General features: G+C 37.2%; 2 protein-coding genes across 2 annotated transcripts in view; both read left to right on the top strand.

Moving 5' to 3' along the window:
- Nucleotides 1-5,457, top strand: part of cnn2 (calponin 2) — an 11,778-nt gene extending 6,321 nt beyond the window's left edge. The window contains exons 3-7 of the mRNA XM_024268590.2: nt 3,339-3,405; nt 3,673-3,810; nt 3,916-4,032; nt 4,136-4,282; nt 4,386-5,457. Coding sequence (XP_024124358.1) covers nt 3,339-3,405; nt 3,673-3,810; nt 3,916-4,032; nt 4,136-4,282; nt 4,386-4,715 — 799 coding nt within the window. The 3' untranslated portion in view covers nt 4,716-5,457. The remainder of the gene's footprint in view (nt 1-3,338; nt 3,406-3,672; nt 3,811-3,915; nt 4,033-4,135; nt 4,283-4,385) is intronic.
- A 3,105-nt stretch (nt 5,458-8,562) lies between these two features.
- rps15 (ribosomal protein S15) lies at nt 8,563-15,176 on the top strand (the record flags this gene model as incomplete). The annotated part of the gene is given in 4 exon segments (XM_024268926.2): nt 8,563-8,692; nt 9,074-9,159; nt 10,036-10,270; nt 15,094-15,176. Coding segments are annotated over 4 exon segments (407 nt in total), but the record flags the coding sequence as incomplete, so codon positions are not given.

The raw sequence follows: 15,176 nt of genomic DNA, 5'->3' as shown, positions 1-15,176 counted from the left end.
TATTTCCTGTTAGAGGGGCTTAATTTCCTTATTGTTTAACCCTCATGCTCTCTTATGGGGTCCAGATGACCCCACCCTTGTATTGACAAAAGTGACAAAAGTGGACAGGATTTTATGTCTGTCACAGACACCAGTGAAGATTAAAAAAAAAACATGGAAAAATAAAATAGTTTGGTGCACTGTCTTGTGGGGTCCAGATGACCCCACTTTTAATGTAAACATAGGATAGCACAAGGGATACAGTAAATATTAAAATAAAGTACTAAGAAATAACTACTCAGCTATATGACTTGTAAAAGTGATAAGTGTCATTTTTTATGTAAACCATTATTGTCAACATAAGTTCATTCTCTTTATTATAGACTTTAAAACATCCAAAGCATTAAAACAATCTTTATTTTGGTTTTGGGGTGAAGTTGATTATTTTAAAATAGGGCTGCCTTAATTAGTCGACTAATAAACGACTAATCAACTACTAAAATAGTCAACAACTAATTTAATAGTCGATTAGTTGTTACTTTAGAAGGTACGGAGTGTAGTAAAGTTGGAAGTTATATTGGTATTTTTGGAATATTTGGGCATTTATTAAGGTTTTTTTTAGGATATTTTGGAGTTAAGCTAATATTTCAGTTACATGCTAGCTGTTTTGGCTAACTCAGGCTTTTTTTTTTTTTAAGCTTTTTAGGCTAATTTGGCATTTAACTAATATTTTAGCTGGATATCAGCTTCAGCGTTTTCAGCTATTTCATCTATCAATTTCAACATCTTCAGCTATCAGCTCTAGCATTTTCCGCGGCCAAATTCAGCTTACAGCATTCACACTTGCGTTATTGCAGCTTATGCTATATATCTAGTTTTTATTTAGTTTAAAGCTAATGATGGGTAAGATGTGTGCTTTACATCCATTTTGCACATGACACGATTAGTCAACTAATCTGAAGAAATAATCGGTGATTAGTCGAGTAATAATGTATTTGTTTGTGGAGACATCCATCCATCCATCCATTTTTAAAATGAGCTGTATCCTTTTTGGGGTCCCAACTGCTGATGAATACCCTGAACAGGTCGCCAGCTTTTTGTAGGGTTGCACCATCACACTTGTGCACACCGAGGGGCAATTTAGAAATCCTCAATTAACACATGGATGTTTTAAATTGTACGAGGAAGCCAAAGTTCCTGGAGCAAAGTCACACATGCAAACTACAAAACCCAGCTAGAATTTTAAACTCTGATCTTCTTGCTGTGGGGCTAAAGTGCTAACCACTATGCAGTCCTGTTACAAAAAGTATACATCTGTGATCCCACTTCATGGCTTTAACAGTTTGCAAGTCAAGCTTTAAACTTAATCCCCACGGTAAACCAGGGTTAACTGTATAGGCTTTCTTCAAGCCACAGGTTGTGTGCAGTTTTGTGTGTTTTGGTCTTGAACTCAATTTGTCTATTAGGCCTTTTTTTCCTTTCTTTTCAGGTTTTTTTTTGTACCGCTTTGAGTGTTTTTTCCTTCGATGCTTTTGCAAGATGATACCTCATACAGTTTCTCTTCAGGCTGTAAAAATTAGGTTACAGATTTTTATTAAAGGTTAAAAACATTTTATGTGTCTGAAAGTCTCAGTTTTAAAGGTTATTTGTTTTGCATACCATCACCCTTTTTTCTTCTTTTTTTGAACAGATTGCACAGAAGTATGACCCTCAGAAAGAGGAGGAGCTCAGAATCTGGATTGAGGACACCACTGGTTGCTCTATTGATCCAGACTTCCAGAAAGGCTTGAAAAATGGGGTCATTCTGTGCGAGTAAGCAGTAGAAACATTAGATATTAGCTGTATTTAACAAGTTCTCCTACTTAGAAAGATGAGAGGGGCCTGGGATTTTCATCATGGGTACACCTCAACTATGAAAGACAAAACAAGAAAAAAAAATCTAGAAAATCACATTGTCTGATTTTTAAATAATTTATTTGTAAATTATGTTGGAAAATAAGTATTTGGCCACCTACAAACAAGGCATATTTCTGTCTCTTTCTGTAAGACGATCCTCTGTCCTCCACTTGTTACCTGTATTAATGGCACCAGTTGGAACTTGTTATCTGTATGAAAGACGGCCGTCCACAACCTCAAACAGTCGTGCGACTCCAAACTCCACTGTGGCCAAGACCAAAGAGCTGTCGAAGGACACCAGAAACAAAATATTTGACCTGCACCAGGCTGGGAAGACTGAATCTGCATTAAGTAAGCATTTTGGTGTGAATAAATCAATTATTAGGAAAATGGAAGACATACAACTAGTGGTAATCTTCCTCTATTTGGGGCTTCCTACAAGATCTCACCCTGTGGGGTCAAAAAGATAACAAGAACAGTGATCAACAATCCCAGAATCCCACGGGGTGACCTAGTGAATGACCTGTTTACCAAAGTAACAAAGGCTACCATCAGTAACACACTACACCGCTATACAGGGACTCAAACCCTGCAGACGTGTCCCCCTGCTAAAGCTGTACATGTGCAGACCGTCTAAAGTTTGTTAGAGAGCATCTGGATGATCCAGAAGAGGATTGGGAGAATGTCCTATGGTCAGAGGAAACCACAATAGAACATTTGATAAGAACTCTACTGTTTGGAGGAGAAAGAATGTTGAGTTCCATTCAAAGAGCACCATACCTACTGTAAACATGGGGGTGGATATATCATGGTTTGGGTCTGTTTTTCAGCAAAAGGACCAGGATGACAGATTTGTGTAAAGGATAGAATGAATGAGGTCATGTATCATCAGATTTTGACTAAAAAATCTCCTTCCATCAGCAAGGGCATTGAGATGAAACGAGCCTGGGTCTGTCACCACGACAACCATCTTAAACACACTGCCCGTGTAACGAAGGAGTGGCTTCATAAGAAGCATTTCAAGGTCCTGCTGTGTTCTAACCAGTCTCCTGATCTGAACCCCATAGAAAATCTGTGGAGGGAGTTGAAAGTCTATGTTTCCCTCAAAACATCACTGCTCTAGAGGAGATCTGCATGGAGGAATGGACCAAAATACCAGCAACAGTTTGTGAAAACCTTGGGAAGACTTACAGGAAACGTTTGACTGCTGTCATTGTCAACAAAGGGTTTATAACAAAGTATTGAGATTCACTTTTTTCATTGACCAAATGCTTATTTTCTACCATAATTTACAAATAAATTCTTTAAAAATCAGACAATGTGATTTTCTGGATTCTTTTTTTCTAATTTTGTCTCTCATAGTTGAGGTATACCTATGATGAAAATGACAAGCCTCTCTCATCTTTCACAGTTGATGACTGACTAAATACTGTTTTACCTCACGGTGTGTGTTTGTGTTTCAGACTCATCAACAAACTGCAGCCGGGCTCTGTGAAAAAAATTAACAAGTCGTCACTGAATTGGCATCAGGTGAGTTTGCTTACGGTCAGCCTTTTAGATAAATAAGGATACAGTTCCTAATAGTTCAGACATAGATGTAACTGCACATGTGTAAAAGGTTCCAAGGAGCAGGTTGATGCAAAGGGGGACTTCAACACTTTTTTTTGGTAGATGCAGTGCTTTTTTCTACAGTTAATTTCCTGTGCAGAAGTCTGTTATTTAATGAACAAAAGCTAACATATTTGAAGCTCCATATAATAAGTTCATAACATAAAATTTTGACATTGTCAATTTTAGCTGGAGAATCTGACAAACTTCATCAAAGCCATCACAAATTACGGTCTGAAGCCTCACGATATCTTTGAAGCGAATGATCTGTTTGAGAATGGCAACATGACCCAGGTCCAGACAACACTGCTCGCCCTCGCCAGCATGGTGGGTTTTCAGCTATCGTTCAATCTTCCACTGATTGGAATAAGTTTTACTGTGACTAACTTCTAAAACAAAGAATAAAAAATCTAACCCTGCATCTTTTGTTAGGCAAAGACCAAGGGCTGTCAGTCGCGGGTGGACATCGGAGTGAAGTATGCTGACAAGCAGCAGAGAATGTTTGATGATGAGAAGCTAAAGGCAGGACAGTGTGTCATTGGTCTTCAGGTATCCCTTTATTTTTCTTTCTACTGTCAGTCTTCATAAGGTGAAAAGTCATATCTGACTCTTTAGTTGCATGTTTTAAACTGAATCATGCTTCTGTTGGTAGATGGGGACAAACAAATGTGCTAGTCAAGCAGGTATGAATGCCTATGGCACCAGGAGACACTTGTATGACCCCAAAGCTCATATTCAGCCTCCTATGGACAATACAACTATCAGTCTTCAAATGGGAACCAACAAAGGGGCAAGTCAGGTAATGTACAACAGCTGTTGAGAGTTTCTAGATCACACTGATAAATACAAGTTCTGTAGCAACAAAAAAAGCCAATGAAGATACTTTTGTCTTTTTACATTAGGCTGGAATGACGGCTCCTGGGACACGGCGGGCTATTTATGACCAGAAACTGGGTACAGACAAGTGCGACAACAGCACCATGTCTCTACAGATGGGATTCAGCCAAGGAGCTAACCAGAGTGGGCAGAACTTTGGCCTAGGAAGGCAGATCTACGATGCCAAGTACTGCCCAAAGTCTGGAGAGGTGGCAGAGGATCAATATGGAGCTGGCAGCAGCCGCAACTACATTCCTGACTACCAAGATGAGGGTTACCAAGGATACCACGAGGAAGAACAGGTGTACCAGGAGGATGGTACAGATTATCAGGAAAGGGAAAGAGAGATTATGTGAAGGTGATATTTATCCAAGGAAAGCCTCAGTGGAGACATGCGGTTTATTTATACCCATGGGATGCTGCATTTTTTAAAATGTTTTTAGTAATAGAAAAATGTATTTAGCCCGAAAACCAAGGATGAGCATCATCAGCAATAGTACTTCCTGATTTTTTTTAAGATGTACATTTAAAGAGACTATCATTTCAATTCTTGTCTAGTTTTTTGTCTTGATTTGTTTTTGGGAAAATGCTAGCCATATAAAAACAAAAAAAACTTTTATAAACATTAATATCCGTGAAAGACACCATGTATTTTTTTGTTTAATGTGTCTGTTCTGCTATAATTCTTCAGTATTAGTCTGTAACATATAGTAAACTGATCTGAAGTTTTGGACAAAAAGGAAAAATGTAACCATAAGAAAATGCTTTCCAATGCTGGTAATGTTCCTCTTACCTTTAGTGTTCCTAATTCTCTGTTTTGCTTGTGTAAGCACTTTTGGTGCGACCATGGTCTGTTTGTTCTGGAATCATGGAGGTGGGGAAATTACTTTGTTTTCTTGAAAGACTAGTAAATACAAGTATATGTGAACTGATGCCACGGGAATAATTCTGTCTTTTATTTATGTATGCCGTCTTCTTGAAGGGGAACAATTTTTTATTCATATTTGAACAGCATTTGATAATAGAATGAGTTTTTAAATTTTTTTTTCTTGTTTGCTTATAGGAGCAGCATAAATTCAAATAAAGCTGCGTACATCATTTTTTGTGACATTTGTATTTAATTAAAGAATTATGTCGATGACTGGGGGCAGACTTAAATGAACATATGGGGAAGCGAATGAGAGAGTGATGTGTTTGTTAGGTGTTAAGATGGTGCTTCATCCACCAACACCTGCCACCGAGGAGCTCTTTGACTACCTCAGTGACCTCAGCCTGGGTGATGGACAGTTCCATCCCAGAGTCCTCAGCCTCTACTTCCTCAAGGGAAGGTGTGTCATCAGGATTTAGAAGATCCTCAAAGTATTCTTTCCATAGCCTGACAATGTCCCCAGTTGAAGACAGCAGATCCCCACCTGTACTGAAAATGGTGCCTGCAGAAAACTGGTTTCTGCTCTTGAGGTCACAGATGGTTTGCCAGAATCTCTTCAAGGCCAACTGATAGATAGTCCTTCTCCATGCCCCAGACCATTGGGTACTAGTGCTGCCACAAACAATTATTTTAATAGTCGACTAATAACTGATTATTTTTTCTGATTAGTCGACTATTCGGGTCATTCACAAACTGGATGTAAAACACATCTTAACCATCATTAGCTTTAAACTAACTAAAGCTGAATTTGGCCACTGAAGAGGCTGAAGCTGAAAGTTGAAGATGCTGAAATTGATACCTAAAAACGCTGAAGTTGATAGCTGAAAACGATGACGTTGATAGCCAGCTAAAATATTAGTTAAATGCCAAATTAGCCTAATAACTGAAAAAATCATAAATTAGCCAAAATAGCTACCATGTAGTTGAAATATCAGCTAAACTCAGAAATAGCCTAAAAAGATCCTGAATTAGCAAAAATAGCTAGCATGTAGCTGAGATATTAGCTGAACTCATAAATAGCCTAAAAAAATCATGAATTAGCAAAAATAGCTAGCATGTAGCTAAATATTAGCTGAACTCATAAATAGCCTAAAAAATCATGAATTATCCAAAATAGCTAGCATGCTGCTAAAATATTAGATAAACTGCAAACTAGCCAAAAAAACGGATAAAATTCTAAATTAGCCAAAACAGCTAGCATGCAGCTGAAATATTAGCTAAGCTTCAAAATAGCTTAAAAAACCGTTATAAATGCCAAAATATTCCAAAAAGCTAGCAGAATGCTATTATAACTTTCACCTTTACTACACTCTGACACCATATAATGTAAAGTAATGACTAGTCAACTATTAAATTAGTTTCTACTTTTTTAATAGTCGATTAGTCGCCGATTAGTCGACTAATCTGGGTACACTTTTAAAGTGCCATTAATGTCATATTTTGATTGTAAAACAAACATTATTTTTAAAAGGCAAGTCTTAACTGAAAAGCTATTTTAAATGTCCTCATGATCTTCGGTTTCAGGTTCTCTCATTTAATTGGTTGGTTTCGGTTTCTTCCACAGGTTGGTTTTAGCTCCTCCTGGATGGACCCCGCCTCCTTCTGTGTTTCACTTTTTGTCTTTAACAGTGCCTGCATTTAATCGTTAGTGTCTTTTTTTTTTTTTTTAGATCTGTTAGTAAATTTTCAATGGAAGTCTGTTTCCAGTTTAAAAGTTTTCTTAGAACTTCTAATTTTTCTTCAAACTTTGTGACACCATATTGTTGTTAAAGTCATAGGCATAGTTTTAAGCCTTTGTAGGTTTACTCCTGTTAATCTAGCCAAACCACATTTTTATATTGCACAGTTATAGTTTTGAGTACAATCATTGGCTTTGATTAATGAGATAAAATGATCATGGCCACCATAACCAGAATAATTACAAACATTCCAAAATATCATTTTAGTTCCATTTGTAAGGGGTTTTTTTTTAACAAAAAGAAAAACTTTTGGGAACACTAAAGGGCCCATACCATAAAATAAAAAACAACTTTTAGAGCTTTTAAGTGTATTATGTTCATTCCTCACTAAAAACAACCCCAAAGCGGTATTTTGATGCATTCACGCATCTCCGAGTAATCCTCTAAAAACCTGCACACTGAGCACCAGCCCCTTCCAAGACACAAAAACAAGCAAGTCATCACGATCTGACATCAAAGTGAAAATAACCCCTTTCAGGAGGAGTCTGAGCTGCCATCCACGCCCTGTGACGTGGAAGCTGTGATTAAAAAAAGAAAAGTTTATTTTACCATTTGTGGTAGAATATTGCCAAAAATACAGGAATCCAACTCAAAATATAATTTTGTGTCCCTCACCGTATATCTCAACCCATAAGGTGCACTTAAATTTTGTTCAAAAATAGAAAATCCGTTTTATAATCTGGTTAGCCTTAATTCTGGCTGTGTTTTCTGACTTCCAATTGATTTTCCGTGGTACAAGAATCTGATGTCTAAAATGTTTTGACTCAGTACCGTTAGTTTTTAAAAACTAAAAACTTTCTTTTTCTTTAACCAGAGAGAGACAATGGAAGGGTAAAAGAGCCTCATGTGGCTCCAGAGCCGCAGGCAGCAGACCTCTGAGCTAGGTAGAGGAAAGCAGTTCTGAGGTTTGGGGCTCTAACACTGATGGGTTAAAAACAGGAAGTTCAGTTGTTTCCTTCATATTGATCCTCCAGACAGGTTTCCCGATCACGAAGTCTTATTTATTGATGGAGGTTTGATGGGAAACAAACAAACAGGAACGAAAATCCAAACATGCACTGTACGGCACACTTCTAGATCGAATACGGACCAAAACACAAACATAACATTGAGGATTACCAATAAACCAAGGGAAGTGACTTTCACAAACAAGATTGACAAATAACAAAAAACAAAAAATGAAAGATTAACCAACCACGTGGAGATCTATGTAGGGAGCGGACAAACAAAACAAACAAACAATCAAGAACCATACACTTAAACAACACGACAGCAGGGCACAGTACTCCAATATTAAAATCAGAAAACACACCAAATTTTTAAAAATGTTTTCAATGGTTGCTTAAAATAGACTTCTGCTGTCATTAATAAAAAACTTAAGCTATTTTCATTATTAACCTCTATACATTTATTCTGAGTCTACAAAGCCATGCAGATCTTGAGTATGAAAAGTTCCAAACATAAATAAAGTTTAGGTTTTAAAATTAAACCATAAACGTGGGGAAACATGTTCGATTTCAGAACTAAAGTTCTCTTGTGAGACTTGCACCACCTGCCGTTCACAGAGGGGTAGTGCCAGACCGGAAAGGATGTTTTTCAAGTCGCGCGATACCAGAACAAACGAGACTTCTTCTGGTCCTTTTCCGCCGGATCATCCAGCAAGATGGTAGGTGTTCACCTAACGCTAGCTTCTACCAAACTAAAATCCTTCTCCATCTGATGTTTCATCTTGTATTAAACGACACTGGGATAAATTATGTTGCATTTGCAAACAATTTAAAATTATTTAAGGAAATATTGTTGCCCATTTTTTTAGAAATAGAGTGGTAAAATGAAACAGTTTAGCCTTAGCCAAGGCCATCTGCGGCTAAGCTACACATTGACTGTTGTTGATACATATATATTTTTTTGTAGTTTAATTGCATGATTTAAATTTTTTTGTGTGTGTCGCATTTCAAAAATAATGAAGTCCTTAATCGTAGATCCATGTAAAGATTATTGTGGAGGCTAGCTTTAAGTTGACCGGGGGGTTTACCGTGTCTTGCAGGCAGATACCGAAATCAAGAAGAAGCGTACCTTCAGGAAGTTCACGTACCGAGGCGTGGATCTGGATCAGCTGCTGGACATGTCTTAGTAAGTGGGAAACTCGTAGTTTTATAGCTTTCGGGCCGCTTCATATCCTTAAAACACTTGCTTGGACTTTTCTGCTAATTTTGATTATGAAAGAATCAGAGAATATTCTATAAATGTGTGCTTTTGCCCCCTTTTTCCAGAAGAAATTGAATTTTCCATATCTAATATAATTTTAGAATTGAATTTATTTATTTATAATGTAACAATTTAAAAATAATAATAAAAAAACAATCAAAATGTGAATTTTAGAGTTTTTAGTGAGAAAAACAGTGCAAATAAACAAGAACAACATGTTTTGTTTGTTAAAAGTTTAAATCTGTCAAGTATCAAGCTATTTACAACAAAATGTATGTATCTTTCTCTCTAAATGTGCAAAAAATGTGAAATATCTACCGGCATTTTTGAGCAGCTTTGGTCTCTGACCACATCATAAGATAATGTATAATTTATGATTTTATCGTAACTTGCATTTGAATGACATTTCTCTCATACAGTTTGTGTTTCAGAGTAAAAACTAGCTAGTAAGTGCTTGATTCTTTTAGAAGAAACACAACCCAGAAATGCAGCTCCACAAACGTTACCTTTTCTCGCCTAAAATGACTCGTTCCGTTGCTCCTTCAGTCTCAAGTCTTCTCTGAACCTCTATAGAGGTTTTTCTCAGCTTTCAGAAACTTTTGGAGTTAACTTAAACTGCATGATCTGTTCCAATTACCAATCCTGGGATCAAATCAAGATTCTATCTCGATTACAATACGATCCTTTGCACACTTTGTTGTGTGAGCTCGTGTCATAAGATAAATGTTTGTATGATGACCTTTGATCCTGCCTATTTTGTTTGATTCAGTTGTTCTTTTCTCCTGTTTGGTCTCTCTGTAGTGAGCAGCTAATGCAGCTGTATTGTGCCCGCCAGAGAAGGCGGCTCAATCGTGGCCTTCGCCGTAAGCAGCAGACGCTGCTGAAACGCTTGCGGAAGGCCAAGAAGGAGGCTCCTCCGATGGAGAAACCAGAGGTGGTTAAAACCCATCTGAGGGACATGATCATCCTGCCTGAGATGGTTGGCTCTATGGTCGGAGTGTACAACGGCAAGACCTTCAACCAGGTTGAAATTAAGGTGAGGGAGACTTAACAATGTACCACCATGCTTTATCCAGCTCTCCCTGCTCTTCTTGCCTCTCATTACCTGGATCAGGTGTGCTTGTTGAATCAGAACATAGAAAATCTGAGTCAGCTAATCAGCATCAAGGAATGGAAAAAACTAGGGATGTCCCGATCCGATCACGTGATCGGAAATCGGGGCCGATCACGTGGTTTGGGACTCGATCGGAATCTGACTCCTTTGTCCGAATAGGATCGGATATTTCATTTATTCTCATTATGATCAGAGCCTTATATTTCATCACCACTACAAATCTGCATGTCATGAAAAGATCCCAAAATCTCATTACCAGAAAACGCAGCAGAAAACGGCAACAGCTCAAGCAGAATGCTAATGTAAACAAAGCTAGCTAGAAAGCTAACTTCCGGGACCAATAACTCTTTTAAAAACGCTTTAAACTGACAGCAAGTGTCTCTATTGGTTTGTCATAACTCAAACAACAACTTCTAAAGGTATTCCAACAAAAAAGACAGTATTTTTTTCTTTTTAATGTAAAGCTCTTCATGCAGCAGACAGATGGCTAAACAGCAGCTGCTAACTGCTACATGCTAACGCCGTGATATAACGCCTTAGGACCCGAGCTGTCCTTTGATATGCCTGTTTGATTTATCTGACAGAGAAATAACAGTTAAGAAAATTAACTACTGTGGTAATAAAACCAAAAATGTGATGTCTTAAGAACTTAAAAAAGAAGCACATAACCTTAAAAATAACTAAATAAATAAAACAAATAAATTAAAACTAATAATGATATCAGCTATTCATGAACACTCATCAAATTTTATGCTAAAACAATGTCATAATTTATTTTTAAGAATTTTAAAACAGGACAGGAATCACATTTGGTCAAAAATGTTCAAAAGCTCTAAAGATGTTAAAGCTAAAGTCACTAAACTTTATCACATGACCAATTATCACTTATATAACAATTTTTTTCCCCCTAGTTTATATTTGCTGTATTTTTACTTGTTTATTAAAGCTACTTCACAGAAGTTTTATTTAAGTTTTTAATGATAAAAGAAGGGTAATGAAATATAAATAAGGGACAACACTTATCTGTTTGTTTAATTTATTCATGTTTTAAATGTCTTATAAAAGTATCGGATCGGGACTCGGTATCGGCAGATACACAAAATCAAATGACTCGGAATCGGATCGGGCCCAAAAAACCTGATCGGGACATCCCTAGAAAAAACAGTCTGAGTAATGTTGAGGATCAGGGTTAAGGAGACCTGTTTTGAAGATATAAATCTTTATGCCCACTCCAATCATCTTTTGATCGATTTTCAGTGTTCCCAGTGGTCTTTAAATTCTAATGCTGTATTTTGGCACAAAAAACAACTTTTTCTGCGAAGCAGGAAGAGTTGATTAGAAATTCACCTGAGTTGTTAGTGGAACTGTTGGCATGGAGTAAGCTAGCTCCCATTTGCTACCTGTTAACTTGCTCGTCCGCTAGCTGATGGCCCCGTTTAATCCTAACTTAACATTACCGGCGCATCAAAAATAGTGAGCAGTATCAGAACTATCCAGTCAGTTTTGATCTGCCAAGTCAGACAAGGAAGACAAAGTTGTGCATGGATCTGTGTCTACTAGTGGGATGCATCAGACCGGAGTAGAGCAGGGGGCTTGTAGCACTTGCCTCCCTGCTACCAACTTTTTCCAGTGGTGTTTTTATATTCAGCCTTATGACACAGCGCAAAATACAAGGAGGTGAGAAGTGAGTTGTGACCAGGGCTGAAACTGAACTGGTACGGTCCGGTGTTGCACACGGACATGGCTCTAATAACAACTGTGGGTAAAACTTTAGGGACTGTATGGAATTTCTGCACTGTTGCTGCATTCAGGTGCACTGGTTATTTTATAGCATTTGTTCACACTGATGTCAGCCCACATACTCACTTTTGCTCTATGTCATTGTTACTTTTTTTGAAATGACAGAACAACAACTCACTGGTCTGTAAGGACGCAATAAGTTGCAAATTTTTCAACATATGCATGTTTTTTTTTTTCTGTATGACATTCTTGAAAAAGACGTAAAAATAAATTGTATTGTTAAACCTCCAGTTTTATCTTTATAGAAACATATTACATTAAAAAAGGTTAGTCTTAGGGCTGGGCGATATGGGAATTTTCATATTGCGATATCGCTTTTTTCATTTTGTGCGATAACGATATTAAAAACGATATCAATCAAATAATCAAAGTAATCTTTATTGCAGAGATTTACGACTTCAGATTTTTACACCTTAACTTTGACCCCCCCCCATTAAATCTTAGTTAGTTCAAATTAAACTTTAATTATTTTTTTTTATTAACTGTAGTATTGAAACTAACTGTGAGGAACATTTAAATATTTCTAATAAATATTGTACATATACATAATGTACACAATAGTTAAACCATAACGGTGGTTTTCAATAGGCTGTACAGAATTTCTGATTTAATTTAATTTGACTGCAGCACATAGAAGTTTCTTTCAAATTAAAATTAAGTCTTAAAAACACTGTTCTAAAGCAGCAAATATATTGCAGTTATTTTTATATTATTTTCTAATTTCTTCTGAACATAAACTACAGGTACTGCTGTGCAGCAGAAGATAATAAAATGTAAACTTAATCTTAAAATAAACAGTTCTGATAATAGATTTAATCATCATTTCACTCAGTCATCTGACATGTGTACATGTTGGAGGATTGATCAAACAAGTTTATTTTACTATTATTAGATCACCTCATTAAGAAATGAGCATAAACGGAACAAATGTAACTAAGAAATTCATTATTGATACACAATAAAACAACAAATTATTCTAATTCGAAGCTCTATACAAAAGCTTTTGGTTAATATTTTAACAAAACCCTCAAACTCTCAACTCCACAGCCACAATCGAGTCCACGCCCCCCTGCGCGCGGCTGTTACTAGCAAGCACAGTCTCTCCTCTTTCAGCCCCGCGTGACACGTAACGCGCGGCAATAGACAGACTGTCTCCTTTTTCTTTTTTCATGGAGGTTCTGCTCTAAATTAGGTTTTAAACTCCTGATTTTAAAGCGTGTCTTCTCTCCCTCGCACTCTGTGGATCTGTCGGTCACAAACAGCTGCGGAGGAATAATCCGGTCGGACCGAACCATTTTAAATTTAGAGGAGGGGGGTCCGGTGACGACGTTTCCAAATCAAAATATATAAACATTGTTACCTTGACATTAAAAATAAAAGTATTTGCGATTATATATTGGTTATTGGTTTACTGAAATAGTGTTTTCTGTTTTGTCCTTTTGTCATCATTCGGGGCCTCCGTCCCCCTCGCTCTCAGTCTGGGCTCCTAGAATCAGCCGCTCCGTAAGAAGAGGAAGCGCGGCTCTTCCGGGGTTTTCTCCCGTGTTATTTAACACGAAAGTTTATCGCAATAGTCTCATTTCACTATCGAAAAAAGGTAATATCGCGATAACGATAATTATCGTTTTATCGCCCAGCCCTAGTTAGTCTTATTTTTTTAATTGAAGCCAGTACACTTCCATAAAAAACTATATCAAAAATGATTCATCATCGCTACCAAATGGGATTTACGCCCCTCTCTCCTGTAATGTTAACAGCTAATTCTGTCTCTTCCGTAAACAAACGCATCTCGCATGTGTGTCGTACAGGGCATGTTTGATTTGTTCTCCGGGGACGCTCAATTCATTCACATTTAGTAGGAATATTTCTATGCAAGTTGGAGGCTGGTTTGTTTGTGATTAGTTTGCGGCATTTAAACTAATTCATTATGTTACTCCATTACAGACGGGGATTTGGGCTATTGGGCTGGGAATTATGCTGAGAAATTGGTCTTCATTTTTTATTTATATGCAAGGTCTTAAAGAGTCTTAAATATAACTTGAAGAAACATGTAGGAATCCTGCCTGGGGTTTTGTTGACCTCTGTAAGAGGTCGCCATCTTGAATTAAAAACACACTATTGGTGCGAGCTACAAATGAAAACTCATTGATCATTTCCTAACATCTCAGGCATCATTGGAAAAAAATGTTTCATTTAGAAGTTGTAGACTTTGAGCGGTGCGTGCATGGCGAGCTTGCAAAAGTAGCCTTCTATTATTTGCACATTGTTGCAACGTTATGTTGTGAAAAGTTTATGCATGGATCCCTGACTAGAGTTGAGCAAGATGATGTCATACAGGATATAAACTTATTAGAATGTTAGAAATGCTAGGGATATCTGAGAGTTTAGTTTAGTCGATTCTTCTGAAACTTTCATAGCTTTGTTCAGTATTCCTAGGTGACCAAAATAGTTGCTATGGAAATAAAACCAATAGTCATTTTGAAAATAGTGGTTTCTACATCAATGAGTCCCATGGATCTCTGACTAGCATGGCTCAAATGTGGGTAGTAGGTGATAGAGGTGTGGCAGGTAGCGCCTACAGGCCATCCATCCGCTGCTCACAGCTATAATTTTATTTTTTTATTTTAAGTTTCACATGATTTATTCTGCCAAAAATGTTTCCTAAAATTAAAAACGTATCTAAATCAAGTCTGAGAAATGTATTAAGGATTTTCCCATTGAATGCCAAGTTGTTGACATGTTTATAGCAAGACATGTGTAAAACGAAACATCTGGATTCTTAGAAGCATAACTACCTATTCAACTAGATTATTCATTTAAATAAACCTAATCTTATGTTCAATTTATAAGGCATACTTTTAGTGGGAAATTGTAACTTGTAAATGTATTATGTGCTTCCACCATCACATCGCCTTAATTATTTTCTGGTTTCCTCTTTTCTACAGCCTGAGATGTGTGGTCACTACCTTGGAGAGTTCTCCATTACCTACAAGCCCGTGAAGCATGGTCGCCCTGGTATTGGAGCCAC

Source organism: Oryzias melastigma, linkage group LG17 (genome assembly GCF_002922805.2).
Source record: "Oryzias melastigma strain HK-1 linkage group LG17, ASM292280v2, whole genome shotgun sequence".
In the NCBI taxonomy this organism is placed as follows: Eukaryota; Metazoa; Chordata; class Actinopteri; order Beloniformes; family Adrianichthyidae; genus Oryzias; species Oryzias melastigma.
Note: the sequence above shows the minus strand (reverse complement) of the source record. Positions and strands in the feature narration are given on the sequence as shown.